This window comes from Protomyctophum parallelum, assembly GCF_964188405.1.
Source record: "Protomyctophum parallelum genome assembly, chromosome: 19".
Classification (NCBI taxonomy): domain Eukaryota; kingdom Metazoa; phylum Chordata; class Actinopteri; order Myctophiformes; family Myctophidae; genus Protomyctophum; species Protomyctophum parallelum.
Genome location: NC_139717.1, coordinates 15,068,144 through 15,085,957, shown reverse-complemented (window position 1 = coordinate 15,085,957; position 17,814 = coordinate 15,068,144). Strand labels below are relative to the sequence as shown.

Here is a 17,814-nt window from a genome sequence, read left to right as displayed (position 1 = left end):
CGGAATCTACCCCAAATGTCCTGATCACGTGATCTGACCGGGACAACTCTACTTTTATCCTGTGTAGTCTGGAGAAGAATAGGTTGGAGACGGTGGATAAGGATCAGCTCAGTTGCAGCTTAAGGGTGGGGGAATGAGCTGGGGGTAGAGAGAGAGAGACACAGAGGAGAGATAGAGAGAGAGAGAGAGAGACATATACACACACACACACACACACACACAGAGAGAGAGCCAGAGTGCGTAACACGGGCCAATGCAGTAAAAGCAGTGGAGTGTAAAAGCCTTACACTGCAGAATGCTTCCAGGCCAGGTCAGAATGGTCTCCGCTGCAGGTTAGAGATCCACTGAGAGAGCGCTGATCCACATAATGACCTCCTTGAGAATAAATCCACCGCGGCCCGATTCCCTTCCTCCTCCCTGCCCATGTGGGTTAGCCAGCCAGCCAGCGGTGCAGGAACCTGCCGCCACTCAGTCAATTGGACGGTTCTCTCGTCTTCAGCTGTGGTTTGTGAAGTGCACAAGCCAGCGGCACTCAAACTAACCCCCGACTGTTTGGCTCTCACAGGCTGGGTTACAGGGTCAATTCCGCGGGCCTTTGATTCAATGCCAGACTAAATTATCATTTAATTCATGCAGTGCCACGGTCTTTCCAGTGGTACTCGAAAATGTCACGGGCTGGAAACGGGAAGTAAAAGCGTCCGTATGTAAAGAAAAGCTTGTTTTGATCAAAAAACGCAATCTGGGAAAAAGACGGCAAAACTGACTGTTCACTTCTGGTTATTTCCCGTTTACTCAATTGCCTAGCAACCGAGGGTCATTCAGACCAAGCCATGTAACTTGATGACTAGAAATGAAAACATTACGATAATCTCGTCTTTGGCTCAGAAAATTGAGTGTGACATGAATATGCACAATTCACACGATACGATACCATTTCAACATTTTCAGGTTTGCAATTTTGAAATGGGCGTCGGATGTTGGACAAACCATCCGATATGTGATTTATTCAGATATGGACCAAGCCAGCAATATGGATCAGTTGTTCTGCATGTTGAAAAGAGAGTGGTGGAGGACAGAGCCATCCACCAGATCACAGGGGGAGGAGTTAGATGACAGACAGTCCAGGATCCATGAGAGATGGACAGTTGTGGGGGTGGTTGACTGAAGGGTTCACTTCCAGTAAATGCCACCTAACTCTCTCTCTCTGTCACTCACTCACACACACACACACACACACACACACACACACACACACACACACACACACACACACACACACACAGACTTGTTTGTTTGTGTTATGTTAATATTGTCAGTATTTGAAATGCATTGTGAGGATGTACGTATATAGCAGCAGGGAACAAGAGTGTGTGTGTGTGTGTGTGTGTGTGTGTGTGTGTGTGTGTGTGTGTGTGTGTGTGTGTGTGTGTGTGTGTGTGTGTGTGTGTGTGTGTGTGTGTGTGTGTGTGTGTGTGTGTGTGTGTGTGTGTGTGTGTGTGTGTGTGTGTGTGTGTGTGTGTGTGTGTGTGTGCACTACATCACAAATGACGGATCTGGGTTGCTGCGTATTCAACCCCAATACCCAGATCTCTCTCACTCACTCACTCACTCACTCTCTCTACAGTCTACACGCTATAAAACCCATTTCTACACCAACACAAACATGCCATGGCATAGAGATGCTGTATAATTGTATGTGTGACTGTGTGTATGTGGTACACACACGGACGCACGCGCGTGCACACACACGCGCGCATGACACCGGAGTGATGGAGAGACATGAAAGGAGGACAAGTGGCTGCTGGGAAATTTGGGAATAGACCATAAATCACAACTGTGGAAGAGGCTGAAGGTATAAGACCATGGGATTCACAGTGCACACTATGAATCAGACACACCAGTACAGCAAACGCTCTCACCCGTGTGAGACCAGAAGGCTGTGTGGAACCCTGTGTGTGTGGAGCCCTTAACCATTTAACCACTGAAACCCCATATGGTTTAGCCACTGAAACCCCATATGGTTGAGCGCAGTCCCACAGGGCTCTATGCTAGAAACGGAGAGGGAGAGAGAGAGTGCTGCACTGTTGCCTGCTAATGAGAGAGAGGGGGGGGGGGTTGCATTGTGTTGCTCCACTCAGTTCACCCAGGTGTGATTTTTCTGTTATTGTGGGGAAAAGCTCTCTATATAGCCCTCTATAACACCCAGTATAGGGGTTTGGGGATCAAGTTTAAATTATTCTCAATTCTCCAAAGAGTGCTGGACTTTTCAGGAGGACTGATTTATGTTGTCTGTTAAAACACAAAACCTTTTCAGCAAAGCATGAATTAAGCCTACTCCTCTCTGCTCTGCCCTGCCGAAGAATGACCAATGGATGGCGGATGTTTTATTAGTCAACACGTAGCACGCAGAAGCGCCCAGTTATGCGGGGTGCATAACTGAAGGTCAGAGAGAGAGAGAGAGAGAGAGAGACGTGAGGGTGAGAGAGAGAGGGACAGAGAGAGGCCGCGTGATGGATGTCGAGGCTCTGCTGGGGCAGCGATGGAGGTCAAAGGCGCTTTATCTTAGCGAGCGTGTGCCTATTCAGCCCCGTGCATTTACACACACACGTGCACACACACACGTGTGTCCAATGTGTCCACCTATCTGCCTTCTGTGCAGCCTCTAAAGGTTGATGTCCTTCAAACTGACCTTTAGGTCTCTCTCACCGCTATCTTCCTCCTCCTCCCCCTCCTCCTTTCTTGTCCTCTCCGGGGCCTCTCGCTTCTCGCTCATCCCACTGATTGATCTCTGCACTCCCTCCATCTTGTGTGTGCAGTGTGAGTGCAGTGTGAATGCTATTTGTGTTGTCACCACCCAATCCTATCACCCTGGTCCGGCCAGCCAAGCTAATGGCCTGCATCCCCTATTTAATGGAACTATTATATCTCCCACTGTGGGCTGCAGGCTTATAGGAGGCCAAAAAAGCCATCATCAAGAGATCCTCTTAACCACTTCGAGCCTGTATGTATGTATGCTGTGCTTTGTTTGTACATCGAATCATTGTGAAAATAGCCGATCTGCGAGCTGGCAAACACAACGCAGTCGCATTATGGCGTTGTCGGCTGCTATTTCCACTATATTTCTGTATTTGACGCCCAGACATGTTTGCAATGTTGCCCAGAATAGGGTCCTCTCTCTTATTTCTGTTGGTGGTCTGCCTCGTTCTCCTTCACCCCTCTTATCTGTCTCTGTCACCCTGTCGTTCTCTCACTCTGTCTGCTTTGAGTTTGCTCTCCCAGGTGTCATTTATTTAGCCCGTTAGGTAGCTTTGTTTTTCAATCAGTCCCCTGGTCCTCCTGGCCCCAGGCGGCAGCAAGGTGATGGATGGCCATTTATTTTTCCTTGTTGTTGTTGTTGGCCTGAAAGGACCGGAGGCTTGGAGGGACGGGGAAAACCAATGGGAGCACATGCAGTAAAATCATGATATAAGGTGCAAAAAGTGTACAAAAGTGGAGCAGTTTCTTTGCTGTGTCTGTGCTGTTTCTTTTCCACAAAAAGAAAATTGACCGCTTGACCGCTCACACCATGAACTAAAGCCACAAAAGTGTGTGTGTGTGTGTGTGTGTGTGTGTGTGTGTGTGTGTGTGTGTGTGTGTGTGTGTGTGTGTGTGTGTGTGTGTGCGCGCTACGCTCTGAATATGTATGTTTGCGTGAACCTTCCTCCCCACCAAGCAGCTTCCCTGATCGTCCTCCAGAGGCTTGGCTCGTATCCAAAGGCATTGTGGGTGAAGTCCAGATGTTTGGGTCAGTGTGATCCCTGCGTCAGACTAAACTATGTCTCGGTCTCCCTGTCCGGCTGCCAAGGAAACCACACTGTGACAAGCTAGCGCAGGCTAAATACAAACATATGAATTACACACCCATGCAGACACACACAAAACAACTCGATAATGCCATGGATGGATGAGTCAATGAGATATAACACCAATGAATAGATAACACTATATATGCATAGGGTGCAGCGGCATTGGATCCACAGTGAAAGCACAATACATCCTCCTAGAAACTCTGCACAGTGTGCTGTACCTCCCTCCTTGGCACATCCACCAACCAACGGTTCCACTTTACTGAATCGCTAGCCACGGCCATTAAAACATGTTCTTCTGGTGTTTCAGGTCCGGTGACTCTATGTCAGCCTCTGTCGAAAATCTGATACCGCGGCTACGGCCAATCAGCGCCGCTTCGACTCCGTGGCGTCAAGCAACAAACGTGGCTGCCCCCACTGTGGTATAACTTGCGACCGCATTGCTCTGGCTATTAAATCGTCTTATGATAAATCATTTCTTTACGGAACCTTTTTAGAAACGTCATCAGCCGACATGTTTTACCACGTTTTGTGTACATGCTGGTAGCGCTTGCTGACCATGTTTCAACTGGTCTAGGACTGATGGAGAGGGGGCGAAAAGCAGGGGGAAAGCAATGAAAGACTTGAAGCAAAAAGAAAGAAGAGGTTAAGACGACTGAGCGGCGATAAGAATGCAGAGGAGGAGACGGGAGGGTGTAGATAATATAGTATGGAGACGAGGAGGTGTGCAGGGAGACGAGAAGTAGGGCAACATTTGCATTGTGCAAAAAGTGCAAGAGACGACGAGCTGGCCAGCATGCTGACGGGCTCCCTGTGAGCCCTGCTGTCCTTATCTGCTGCGGCCGTGCACGGGATTCCATTGCTTGGGAAGAAGACATGCAAAAAAAGAAAGAAAAAAAGATAACTTCATAGAATATTTTCAGGCCGTCTGGTTGAAGGAGATAGCTGCGTGTGTGTGCGTGTGCATGTGTGTTTTTTAAGACTTCTTCACCCCCTCTCTAGTCGAGAGTGTATTAACGTGATACTATCGCGGTATCTGAGGGAGAGATATGAGGGAGCCAAAGAGATAAACCGTCCGTCCCCTAGTTTTCACTGATAAGGAATTCATCCTGAAATCAGAGGTTGCCACAGTTCAGCCCAACACACATGTGCACGCACACACGCACAGTGTCGCACACACGCACAGTGTCGCACACACACACACACACAACATAATTAGGTTTTTGGACGACTCATTACAGTATGTGTTCATGCTCCTGTGTGGGTGTGTGTGGACGAGACACGAGAGTAGAAATGTATCTATTATTCAGATATTATTCAGACTTTCAATTGCACATACCGTACATTTAGTTTTGATTGTATTGTTCCACGTTTTGCTTTGGCAATGTATACATACTGTTTTCTCATGCCAATGAAGCCCTTTTTAAATTGAACATTTTAAATTGAATTGAGTGAGTGAGTGTTTAAGCAGATATCCCTCACTCACTGGTCACTGATCTGCTGTGTTTGTGCACTGCGTGTGCATCGATGCCCGTATCGACCATCCCGGTGGGCCTGTATATGTCAGAAGTCAGAGGGTTCTCAGGAGTCCCTCTCTCTGCATCCAACGCATCCCGACACAGAGGTCCCTCCCCTTTGTTGTCTGCTGCACTATCTCACGCCCGCATTTCACAGCTACGCCTCACAATATGACGCGTCTGCTGCTCTCTCTCACTCACTCACACACACGCGCGCACACACACACCGTGGCTGTGTTTGTTTGTCTGTGCAAAAAAAAACCTCATCAACAACACTTATCTATCTGTCGGCCAGCAGCAACACTATCTGTCTGGCTCCAACACAGACCGCTCCATCCATCCACATAGCAATCTATTAGGGCTCATATACCATTAAGATTCAGCTCGCAGGTATCACAGGCTCAGGGGGGGGGGGGGGGGGGAGGGAGAGATGGCATGAATTTCAGAGGAGGTCCATCCTCCTGGCCTGCCCGCTCTGTGTTGTGCGTATACTGCTGGGGCTCATAGGTGACCCTGAAAAGGACACCTGTTGCTGATGTGGTAAAGTGCCCTGCAGTGGCCTGAAGAGAGAGTCCCTAATGATTTAGAAGTGCCATTACCAGGCCTGTCACTCGGAACGTCGTGTGTGTGTGTGTGTGTGTGTGTGTGTGTGTGTGTGTGTGTGTGTGTGTGTGTGTGTGTGTGTGTGTGTGTGTGTGTGTGTGTGTGTGTGTGTGTGTGTGTGTGTGTGTGTGTGTGTGTGTGTGTGTGTGTGTGTGTGTGTGTGTGTGTGTGTGTGTGTGTGTGTGTGTGTCACTCCCACCCACCATTTTTTTTTTGTATTTGTCACTGACTCACTGTGTCCGTGTCAGTTTTATCATCTCTGCTCTGCTCCTTGGCAGACCTCAGATCTGTGAGGGTGTTTGTTTAATAGTCGAGCAGCAGCAGCCCGGGGCAGCTTGTCGCTCCGCTACTTAAACACATTGCCTGGTGCAATCTGGAAAAGGAGGCATTTCTGTCAAACTGCTTTGCAAAATGGCTCTCATTCTAAACGGGGATCGGCCTGGACGACACACAGCGAAACCGGATCTTAAATGGCTCTTCATATGGAAGAGGACATTGTTGCTGTCAACAAGGTTAAAGGTAGAACATCTATACTATGCGTAGAGTAGTCTGTATCGGGAGGAAAGCGCCTCAAGTAGTGTAGAATTCTGGCAGAGTTAATGGGAGACTACAATGCCTTTTTAAGACAAATGTATACTTCAGGTATGACATCTAAGCTCACAATTTGTTGCGGTGTGACAGGTTGTGAGCCTGTGCAGTAGAGTGGCTGTGTTGGGTACGATGGAGTACAACAGATGGAGCATTATCTGCCACGTTCCATTGTTCTCTGTAACTAAAACAGTGCCATCACTCCCTCGAGAAGGAATAAAGTGTATCCCACTTTGTCATGTCTAATGCATAATTCAGGTCTGATTGCAACTCTGGAACCCTTCCCAAGAAACGCCATGTCTAGTTGCCCCAGCCAGATTGAGGGTTAGTGAGTGTCCTCTCTCTCTCTCTCTCTCTCTCTCTCTCTCTCTCTCTATTTCTCAAGGCTGTTTTTGAACTTTTATTTTTGTGTGTCTGAAAGCTTCGACTATGCAGCATTGATTTCCCTCTGTTATTCCCCCAACGGATGTCAAATGGTTCTATACGAAAGGAGGGCAATTACTCCCACAGCGCGTGACAAACGACCTTGGTCCAGCCCAGACGAGCTCAGCCTGGCCACGTGGCCCCTGAGAACCCTCTGACTCCTGAGGCTTGGGTGCGGGAAGTACTGGGAGCTGATGGTAGGTGTGGCGCTCCACCTCAGCAATCCATCTCCCAGGGGTCTAGCGCTTTGTTACGTAGACAGACTCCATCTCCCAGGGGTCTATAGGGCATTGTAATGGGGGACAGACTCCATCTCCCAGGGGTCTAGCGCTTTGTTACGTAGACAGACTCCATCTCCCAGGGGTCTATAGGGCATTGTAATGGGGGACAGACTCCATCTCCCAGGGGTCTAGCGCTTTGTTACGTAGACAGACTCCATCTCCCAGGGGTCTATAGGGCATTGTAACGGGGACAGACTCCATCTCCCAGGGGTCTAGCGCTTTGTTACGTAGACAGACTCCATCTCCCAGGGGTCTATAAGGCATTGTAACGGGGACAGACTCCATCTCCCAGGGGTCTAGCGCTTTGTTACGTAGACAGACTCCATCTCCCAGGGGTCTATAGGGCATTGTAACGGGGACAGACTCCATCTCCCAGGGGTCTATAGGGCATTGTAACGGGGACAGACTCCATCTCCCAGGGGTCTATAGGGCATTGTAACGGGGACAGACTCCATCTCCCAGGGGTCTATAGCTTCTCCGGTTCTGTCAGACTCCCGCGTGTTACCGGCTGATACCGACAATAAGCCACAACCGACATATTTCTATTATTACAAAAAAAAACATGCATTACCCACTTCAGTGCTATATACATTTCAGCCATTTGAAAACTTGAAATGGGACATTCTGCACAACGAGTACGTTCTACTGTTGTGCATACTTTTGTACTTTTTACTTGAGTACATATTTAATTCTGGACTTTTACTTGTTGTTACTTGTAAGTTCCGCATTTCCGAATTGATACTGAGTTATTTTCTTACCACTGCATCTCTCTCTCTGTCCCCTATCAGTGTCCCTCCAGGACATCACCATGAGGAAGGCGTTCAGGAGCTCCACCATCCAGGACCAGCAGCTGTTTGACCGCCAGTCGCTGCCGGTCCCGCTGCAGGAGACCTTCCACACCTGCGAGCAGCCTCCGCCCCTCAACATCCTCTCGCCCTACAGGTCGGCGGCAAAGCCCCACAAACCTACCCAGCAACAGCCTTTTGCATTTTATGTTTTTACCAGCTGCTATGCAATAGCAAACTGAGTCTATAATTGATGTGCTAGCTAGTCCCGTATTCCTCTAGCCCTGTAGTCCTCTAGTCCTGTAGTCCAGCTGGTTTTCTCATTGGCTGATGTATGTGCACACCGCAAATATGTCCGGGCGGAAAAAAATTACTCTGAACACAATAGTTCCGCCTTAGAGAATTTTGCTTCCTACCTAAACTACTGCGCTGAAACTGACACAGAGGCAGTTATAGCGGACCCCTGCAGATAATAATAATGCAGCTGGTAATTAATTGATTTAATCAATTTGGGCTTGTTAGTTTTAGTTTTGTTTTGAGTGGTGCGAGCCACTCCTATAGACAGCTATGTGTGTCCATATGTCTGTCCCGTCTGAGTATGGAAATGGCGTTTGTTGACCACTAAGTGTCACTGTTGCGCAGCCTAACACACACACACACACACACATACAGTAGAGGACAGGGAGGAGGGCTTGTACAGTACGTACAGCACGAGTACAGTACACGTGCTGTACTCATGCTCAGACTATTTATCATTATGTGTAATACCTGAGTGGATCAGGGAGAAGACCTGAGTTCAGTGCTACGATGATTACACTGACCTGGGATCAGATAGCTGCAGCGCAATATACAGGGGAACACAATTGAGCTGCACATACTGTCAGTTCAGTGTGAGGAGCGGAGAGGAGCGTACAGACTCTGTACCTCCGTGGAATCAGAATGATGAAAGCAGTGAAAACATTGTCTCTTATTGTAGGCTGCTATGTTGCTGCTAGGTTTCATTATGGAGTATAACTGACATCTAGCCTGTGTTAGCAAAAGGCATCGTAGATTTATCGGGTCCCTGAAATAATAATTTGGGTCTGTAATATCTTCGCTGGATGTCGGAACGAACCTCACGGGTTCAGGTTCGTCAAGTCGGGTCTCGGAAACAAAATCCACGCGTCCATTAGGGTTCGGGTCTGTCATTTTGGACCAGTGAAGAGCTCTATTGACTCTAAATAACTCGTAAATTCTACCATTTACTGTAATTGTGTATAGTTTGTTTCATTATAATTCTCGTTCAAACTTTGACAGTGGTAGGAGTAGGAGAGAAAACTGTGCCGAGAGGCATGAGGGTGAGAGCGCATAATAACAATCACTCTGGCAAAACATTCAGTACTATACACAGTGACTCAAAAAAACAACAGATACAAATTGAAACAAATGAAAGAGCAGCAGATTATTACAAGGGGTGCATACCGGTACTTCAATTCACTAATAACTTCTCTTTCAAAACAAATATCTGGCTAGAAAGTATTGCTCTTGCAACTACGTATAATGTTTTTCTACTTTTTTTATTAGCATAGCTTAACCACGTCATGCGATTTGCTACTTTAGTGCACGTTAGCTACAAACATTTCTGTGACCACCACAGAAAATTGCAGATGAACATTTGGTACTAGACGGTAGTCACTGAATATCTCTCTTAACAATTTGCCCACAACTTCAACTCGCAATTCTTTAAGCAAGCGCTTGATATTGTGTGTTTGCGTGTTCAACTATGCGTGTGCCCGCATCATGCATATGCAGAATCCGATGTTCACACACGTGCCCCAAACGCGTCAGTGCGTCCGTGCTTCATTGCACTGTCCATGTCGGTAGGCTGCGAGCGTCCACAGTGGCCTGAGGTGAGCAGAGATATGCAGAGTAGCAAGTCACCTGGAGATAAATAATGCATGAAAAGATCCACTATCTCTCACCCTACTGTCTGAATTTCTTTCTCTATTTTTTTTCTACCCACACGTGGTTTCTAAATTAAAGTGTGATTTATAGTAACTTGTAGTAGTTGCACAGGATGCAGATACGAAAATAAACAACATACTGTACATACTGTAGTGAGACTCTATACACGTATATTAATAAATAAATTACAGCCCCTACTTTGCAGGGAATTAAGGCAATTTGGTAGAGATACAATTTAGGCATTTAACAGACTCTCTTAATCCAGAGCGATTTACATTAGGCAAGAACAAAAAAGCATGGGAATACATCACATATATAGAATGCATTTGTCATGAAACATGCGTAAGCTAAGAACGTATATAGAACATATCTATATAATGACACTATGCATATATGAAGTGCTATGACTACATACAATGCAATTATTGTGCTGTCTACATGACATGCTATAATTCTGTTTCAAATGCTATCTAAGTCTAAAAAGTGCTATCTAAGGGGGTAGGGCAAGTGCTGTGGGCCATGATGGAGTCTGAAGGTGGGTTTTCAGACTACGGCGGAAGATTGGGAGTGATGCTGCAGTTCTGATTGCAACGGGAAGTGCATTCCACAGTTTTGGTGCCAGAAGGGAGAAGAGTTTGGGACGTGTGGAGCGTTGTCCCGACTTTTTTAGTGAGGGTACTTCCGGTTTTCCTGCGTTGGCTGATCTGAGTGCGCGGGAGGGTTTGTAGGGTTCAATCATGCTTGCAAGATATGGGGGAGCCATACCTTTGGTTGCTTTGAATGCCAGCATCAGAGTTTTGTATTCTGTGCTGGCAGCGACCAGGAGCCAGTGCAGGGAGCGGAGCAGGGGGGAGACATGTGAGAATTTTGGCTGGTTGAAGACCAAGCGAGCTGCGGCATTTTGGATCAGTTGGAGAGGCTTAAGTGCACATGCCGGTAGGCCACCCAGTAAGGAGGGAGTTACAATAGTCAAGTTTTGACAAGACTGTTGTCTGGATTAGGAGCTGGGCTGATTCCTGGGTGAGGAACGGTCTAATTCGTCTTATGTTATAGAGTGTGAACCTACAGGATCGATGAGTTTTGAATTAGTTTGAAGCCTTTTACAGAGTCAGCTAATTATAACAGATGGGTGTGAGGGCTGTTCCAGAGGGATGGGGCCCGCCACTTGAATTTGTGGAGGTTCAGGGGTATAAATTGAGAGATGGGAACAAGTGGAGCACGGAATGGAAAAGTTCAGAACTAGATGAAGGGTCAAGGCAATGTGTGATAAGCAGTATCTAAACTATATTATGCAATGTTTCTCGAAAGAATCTCGCGTATTTGGCCACGGACTGCCTTTTTGTAAACATTTTGTGCCAGATCCAGGGATTTGTCAAAAATATGGGAAGATTTTGTCAAAATCATTTAGAATGGGCGAAACATAAAATTGTACTGTAAGTGTTTTGAGCTGCGGACTGGCTGAGGCTGAGAAAAGAGCACTGCAGTAGTCAAGGTGCAAAAAAATAAAATAATCAAGATTTCTGGTTGATAGCATTGATTTGTTGTGGTGTAGGAAAAAGGTAGGTTTACATTAAGCTTGTTTAATATGTATGACAAAGTACAGATACAGATTTTGGTTTAGTTCATATTGTTTGTGTCACAGTGTGTGTGGGCCGTGCGTGCGTGCTAGGGCATTAACCAAATGTGATTTTTGATAGTCGACTCGATTACCATCAAAATTGGTTTACAGTCGATTAGTCGGCGGTAAAATGTGATCTTTTTTTCCATTCAATCAAGCATTAAAACACTGTGTTCTGAAACGAAAAGCGAGTGAAGGATTAACTGCAAAACGGAGCCGGTGAATGCAGGCTGAGTGGAATAGTAAGAGAGTGGCGACACGCTTTGATCTCGCCTCAAAGCGGGTGCCTATGGGCTATAGTTCCAAACATTGGAAATATCCCATTGAGATAGAATGAGCACTTCCGCATTCCATTGTTACAATGGGAGTCAACACTAGTGGTGTTGCCACTCTCTTACTAGATTACTCTGAATGCAGGCAGGCTGCTGTGCTGCTGCAGCTCTGATTGGCCGAAATTCACGTCAGCTGTTACAAGTCAAGTCAAAGTTGCAAGTCCACAATGACTCACGGATGGACGCGTTGTAACTTGTGAGCTTGTAGATCTGCTATTTTTGACGCAATACCTTTCTACGGCGCAGCATAGCATGTTACGTTGTTCACAATGTTCAGTTGGAGAATGGAGTGGGGAGGAGTGGACAGCGTTGGTTGAATTGAACGATGCAATGTTTTTCATTCAATTCATACAACCCTAAATGTTCAACAACTTACAACCACAGTTCATTTGGTCTTTATAATGTTTATGATTAGCTCTGGTCCATAACTTTAGAATCACAAACTATTGTAACTATGATCGCACGGCATAGCTGTTTTTAATAATGCTGCACGCCTGCACTTTTGTTGGATAAGCATGAAGAAAGATGAATACGAAAAAGAAACATGAAATCACGGCAAGAGCTACTGTAGTGTGACTGTCACCAAACTGTGGATAATATTGGGCAGAGTCAGGAGGGACTCCTGCTATACCGGACGACACTTGCGACACATCTCCAATCTAACAAACTACAGTAATAAACTCACCAATAGTAAAAGTATTTACACACTGTAGTTGTACCCATTGAGCGTATGAGCCTATGAGGCATGCTATTTCCAAAGAAAATCTGTCTTGAATGCTGCCAGTGTCGCCGCCGCCCACCGCACCTACACGAGTGACGTGTAATTAATCAAATTAATTGTTAATGCCCTAGTGCGTGCAGTCATGCGTTTAGTGAATAATGTACATTACACACGCACGCACACAATGGACGGAGACAGGTGCATTTGGGTGCCTTTAACTGCTATATGTGGGCATTGGTACACCAGACCAACTGAATGCCTGTCTCACTTGTGTTCATTGCCGGCTTCATGTCAGCTGTTGTGGAGACAGTCAGACAGCTGAAGGTTTCAGTGTCGCTACAAATCACAATGGAACACGGGAGCCTAGCACACCCAGAGTGCACACAGTGCTAGCGCTGAAGGCAGTGGTGGAAAAAGTACTCAATTCTTTTACTTAAGAAAAATTATCAATACTGCAGTAAAAGTCCGGAATTCGAAATGTACTTCAGGAAAAAGTACATAAGTAGTGGCATCAAAAGTACTCATTATGCAGAATGCCACATTTCAAGTCTTCCAATGTATAAAAAAGTATTTTTGAAAATAGCAAATACAAGCTCACAGTCCGTCGCGACATATTGTGAGCTTGTGCATCTGCTATTTTCAAATTGCCGGAATGTATATAGGCCTGAAGTGGTTTATGTATGTTTTGTAATAATAATCCAAATCTACAAAGTAACTAGTAACTAAAGTTTTCAAATAAATGTAGTGGAGTATAAGTATAAATTTTGGATCCGAGGTGTAGTGGAGTAGAAGTAAAAGTATTGGACATTGAAAATACTCAAGTAAAGTACAAATATCTCCAAATTGTACTTAAGTACAGTACTTGGTTACTTTCCACCACTGGGTAAAGGTTAGCCAGACGTGACATTTTCTGCCTTGAAGTAAGGAAAAATAAATAAACTATATGGACGGCGAAAGTGAATGAGAAAAATAAAAGATTGAACACAACACCAGGGGATATTTTGGCACCGGGCCTATAAGGTTTTGGGCCATATACACAATATTTGAGAAACAAAGCCTTGAATTAATTATAAGGTCACTTGTATTCTGTTGTGGTGGGCTTAGGTCGTTAGCTCAATGCTTGGAATGGAACGAGACACCTGGCGTTGCTGCCTGGCACTGTAGCTATTAGCTCATCGTGTGTGTACTCGGTGGTTGAGTGTTGCTGGCACCAGTTTCATAACCCGTGATTAAATAATTCATATTTATTTTGCCTTCATCTTGATCCTCTCAACCCCCCCCCCGTCCCGTCCCTCCTTTCCTCCATCTCTCTCTAGTTCTCCTCTGTTCTCCTCCCCTCCTCCTCTCTCGTCTAGCTCAGTGGCTCCCAACCCCAAAAAAGTGGTGGTGGTGGTGAAACTAGGCGATCTACAGTACAAGCTGACAATACGGCGCGACTTCTTTACACTTCTTAACACTTCATTATTGTCTCCACCAGGCCGAAGGCATGTGGGGAGAGTATGTTTTGCACTCCGTCCGTCCGTCCGTCCGTCCGTGTGTCCGTGAACAGCTAATCTCGGCCACCGTTAACCCGGTCGATGCCATATTTTGCACACACACTCCCTGGATGCCAACCATGAACCTCTGCCCCAAACTTTCCAGAACGGCCTGTTATAGCGCCACCAGGAGGCCGCTTTGTGCAAAACAAGTTTTTCCATGCCATATTTTGCACACACACTCCCTGGATGCCAACCATGAACCTCTGCCCCAAACTTTCCAGAACGGCCTGTTATAGCGCCACCAGGAGGCCGCTTTGTGCAAAACAAGTTTTTGCACAGTACACCTACAGATTTTGTCCAAACATCACGCAAATTGGTACACAGTCTCTCTAGAGCCATTCAACGAAACGGGTCTTTCAGATTTATCAGACTCCATCCTGATTGGTTAAGATTGGCTTCCAAAGTTCACAGGAGTGCTCAGTTTCAAACAAAATGCTGCAAATCATGAACACATCGCGTGATTTCCGTGAAATTGTGCACCCACATTCCCACTAGGCCGAGGACGAAATGCCACATGAACAATTTCAACTCAGCCTCAAGGTGGCGCTATAACTGGCCGAAAAGTGTTTTTACCTCTAACTGCACGGATCTGTGGATAACCTGGTGGAGACCTGTGCCCGGAAGGGCACTTTTTCTAGTTTATTTATTTTTCCGTCTCTAATTTATGGAATTTCTTAGATTTTTATTTTATTGTCTCCACCAGGCCGAAGGCATGTGGGGAGAGTATGTTTTGCACTCCGTCCGTCCGTTTGTGTGTCCGTCCGTTTGTGTGTCCGTCCGTGTGTCCGTGAACAGCTAATCTCGGCCACCGTTAACCCGGTCGATGCCATATTTTGCACACACACTCCCTGGATGCCAACCATGAACCTCTGCCCCAAACTTTCCAGAACGGCCTGTTATAGCGCCACCAGGAGGCCGCTTTGTGCAAAACAAGTTTTTGCACAGTACACCTTGCACACACACTCCCTGGATGCCAACCATGAACCTCTGCCCCAAACTTTCCAGAACGGCCTGTTATAGCGCCACCAGGAGGCCGCTTTGTGCAAAACAAGTTTTTGCACAGTACACCTACAGATTTTGTCCAAACATCACGCAAATTGGTACACAGTCTCTCTAGAGCCATTCAACGAAACGGGTCTTTCAGATTTATCAGACTCCATCCTGATTGGTTAAGATTGGCTTCCAAAGTTCACAGGAGTGCTCAGTTTCAAACAAAATGCTGCAAATCATGAACACATCGCGTGATTTCCGTGAAATTGTGCACCCACATTCCCACTAGGCCGAGGACGAAATGCCACATGAACAATTTCAACTCAGCCTCAAGGTGGCGCTATAACTGGCCAAAAAGTGTTTTTACCTCTAACTGCACGGATCTGTGGATAACCTGGTGGAGACCTGTGCCCGGAAGGGCACTTTTTCTAGTTTCTTCATGAAATTACTGGAGAAAAAATATATACATTTTTAATTCTTGGGGAATGTATTTTGAAATAATAATAATGAAACAAAATGTGGGAAACAAAAAAATAGAAATAAAGTGACCCATAAAAAAGTGTTTGCGACTCGCAATTGGGTGCCGACCCAGTGATGGGGAAACGGTGTTCTAGTTGACATCACACCAGGAGGCTGTCTGGGACACCTCGGGCTGATATTCTTTATATCCACCCTCCCAGAGCACTGCTGCTGCTCACACACACACACGCACGCACACACGACGCGCATACTTACAGTACACACACAGAATACCATGCATAGTGATTCACGCAGTCAAAATCTCAAATAACCCCCCTAACTCCCACAAGCACACACGCTGAATCCTACTGACTCCCCCACCACCAGTCCCCCACCCTCGCCTTATCCGGGCTGCCTGTCGAACTCGAAGCTCCTTTCCTTTGTTGTGTCGTATATCATTAAATACCCCTCCCCTTTTATAGCCTCTCTTCCTTTTCATGTTCTCTCTTTCCCTGCTCTTTATCAGAGTTGCCATCGAAATACTGTACAGTGTACAGTATACATCAAAATGCTCTCATAGCAGCAGCAGCAACCACCACCTGGGTCTGGGCCAGCTGGGAGGAGTGAGGTAAAGCCTGGGTTGGCTTGTTAGTTACAGCGCGGCGGAACACCCTTCCTTGAGGGGGCTGCTGGCTGCATCCATCCATCCATCCATCCTAGCTGGCCTGATGGAATTTCATTAGTAATGGTCTCGACGGAGTGGGCTTTTTTTATTGTCCCATAACTTTGGCTTTTTCAGAGGTCTTTCCGCCCTGCTCTAATATACAATACGGATGGAACACTGGTGCACGATGCACAGTGTGCTGTTTAGTAGCTCTGACGACGTCTCATGCAACATGTGCCTCTCTCTAAATGAATTAGCGCCACGGGTTGCAAGGGACACATACTGTGTTAGTGTAACCGAGTGTAAAAATAGACTGCTATGGGTACTTTTTTTATTTAACACTAGTGTTAAAACGTAATTATCAGAACTAATAATACAGCAAGCCAGTCAGGCTTTAGGCTAACTGGCAGTGACACATGCCACTTGATATTAAATGGTAAAAAATAATATGTAATTGCTGAAATTATAACCGCACGCACGCGCACACAGTGATTTTTATTCACTTGCCCTACAGTATCTGCTATTTATGTTTCACAGTATTATGACATGCCCCAGCCCCAGAACGTGGGCGCTAGCTAGGGTTCATGTGGTTAAGACTCCCAGGCACATTAATTAGGACCTAATAATAATAAGCCAGTATTAACGAGGCTACAATTCACTTTAATTAACAAAGCTCACGTAATCCGTTCCCAAAAAGCAGAGAAGAATTTCACCCGTAGTCCTGTGATATTCTACTAACACCGTCATGGGCAGTTTTATCGATGGGCAGTTTTATCGACTAGGGAGCCCTCGGGAACGTTAAAATGACTCTGCACATACTTGCCTAAATTGCACATTTGGGAATGAAGTGGAGAGAGAGCGAGAGATAAAGAGAAGGAGAGCAATAAGGGAGACGGTGGTGATTTTGACAGCTAATTTTAATTTAGTTTTAGTCATAGTCTGTTGAATAAAATGTCATATACCGTAGTTTTAGTCATATTTTAGTCATCTGAAAAGTTTGTGTTAGTCTAGTCACTGTGTTAGTCTAGTTTTAAATCTTCAGTTGATTTGGGGCCATGATGGTGTCGTAATGCCTGATTTTACACTTGGTTGCATGCTGAAACTAGCAGATCTACAAGCTCACAGCGCGACACAGCGTGACACGTTGTGAGCTTGTACAGCTTATATCTACTATTTTCAGAGCACAACACCTGCGCGCAACCACCATAAAATGACTGAAGGAATGAATCAATGTATTTTAGTTCTACTGGATCTCTTCTCCACTAGTCCCTCCTTAAAATGTAGTTCTACTGGATCTCTTCTCCACTAGTCCCTCCTTAAAATGTAGTTCTACTGGATCTCTTCTCCACTAGTCCCTCCTTAAAATGTAGTTTTACTGGATCTCTTCTCCACTAGTCCCTCCTTAGCGTTTAGTTCTGCTGGATCTCTTCTCCACTAGTCCCTCCTTAACGTTTAGTTCTACTGGATCTCTTTTCCACTAGTCCCTCCTTAACATTTAGTTCTACT

General features: G+C 46.0%; 1 protein-coding gene across 3 annotated transcripts in view; it reads left to right on the top strand.

Moving 5' to 3' along the window:
• The window catches only part of wasf1 (WASP family member 1), a 94,378-nt gene that overhangs the window by 45,283 nt on the left and 31,281 nt on the right, over nucleotides 1–17,814 (top strand). For all 3 annotated transcript variants that reach the window (XR_014570744.1, XM_083790301.1, XM_083790300.1), the window contains exon 4: nucleotides 8,046–8,199. Coding sequence is in view for 2 of the 3 variants with exons in the window: in XM_083790301.1 (XP_083646427.1) it covers nucleotides 8,046–8,199 (154 nt within the window). In the remaining variant the exon portion in view is untranslated. The remainder of the gene's footprint in view (nucleotides 1–8,045; nucleotides 8,200–17,814) is intronic.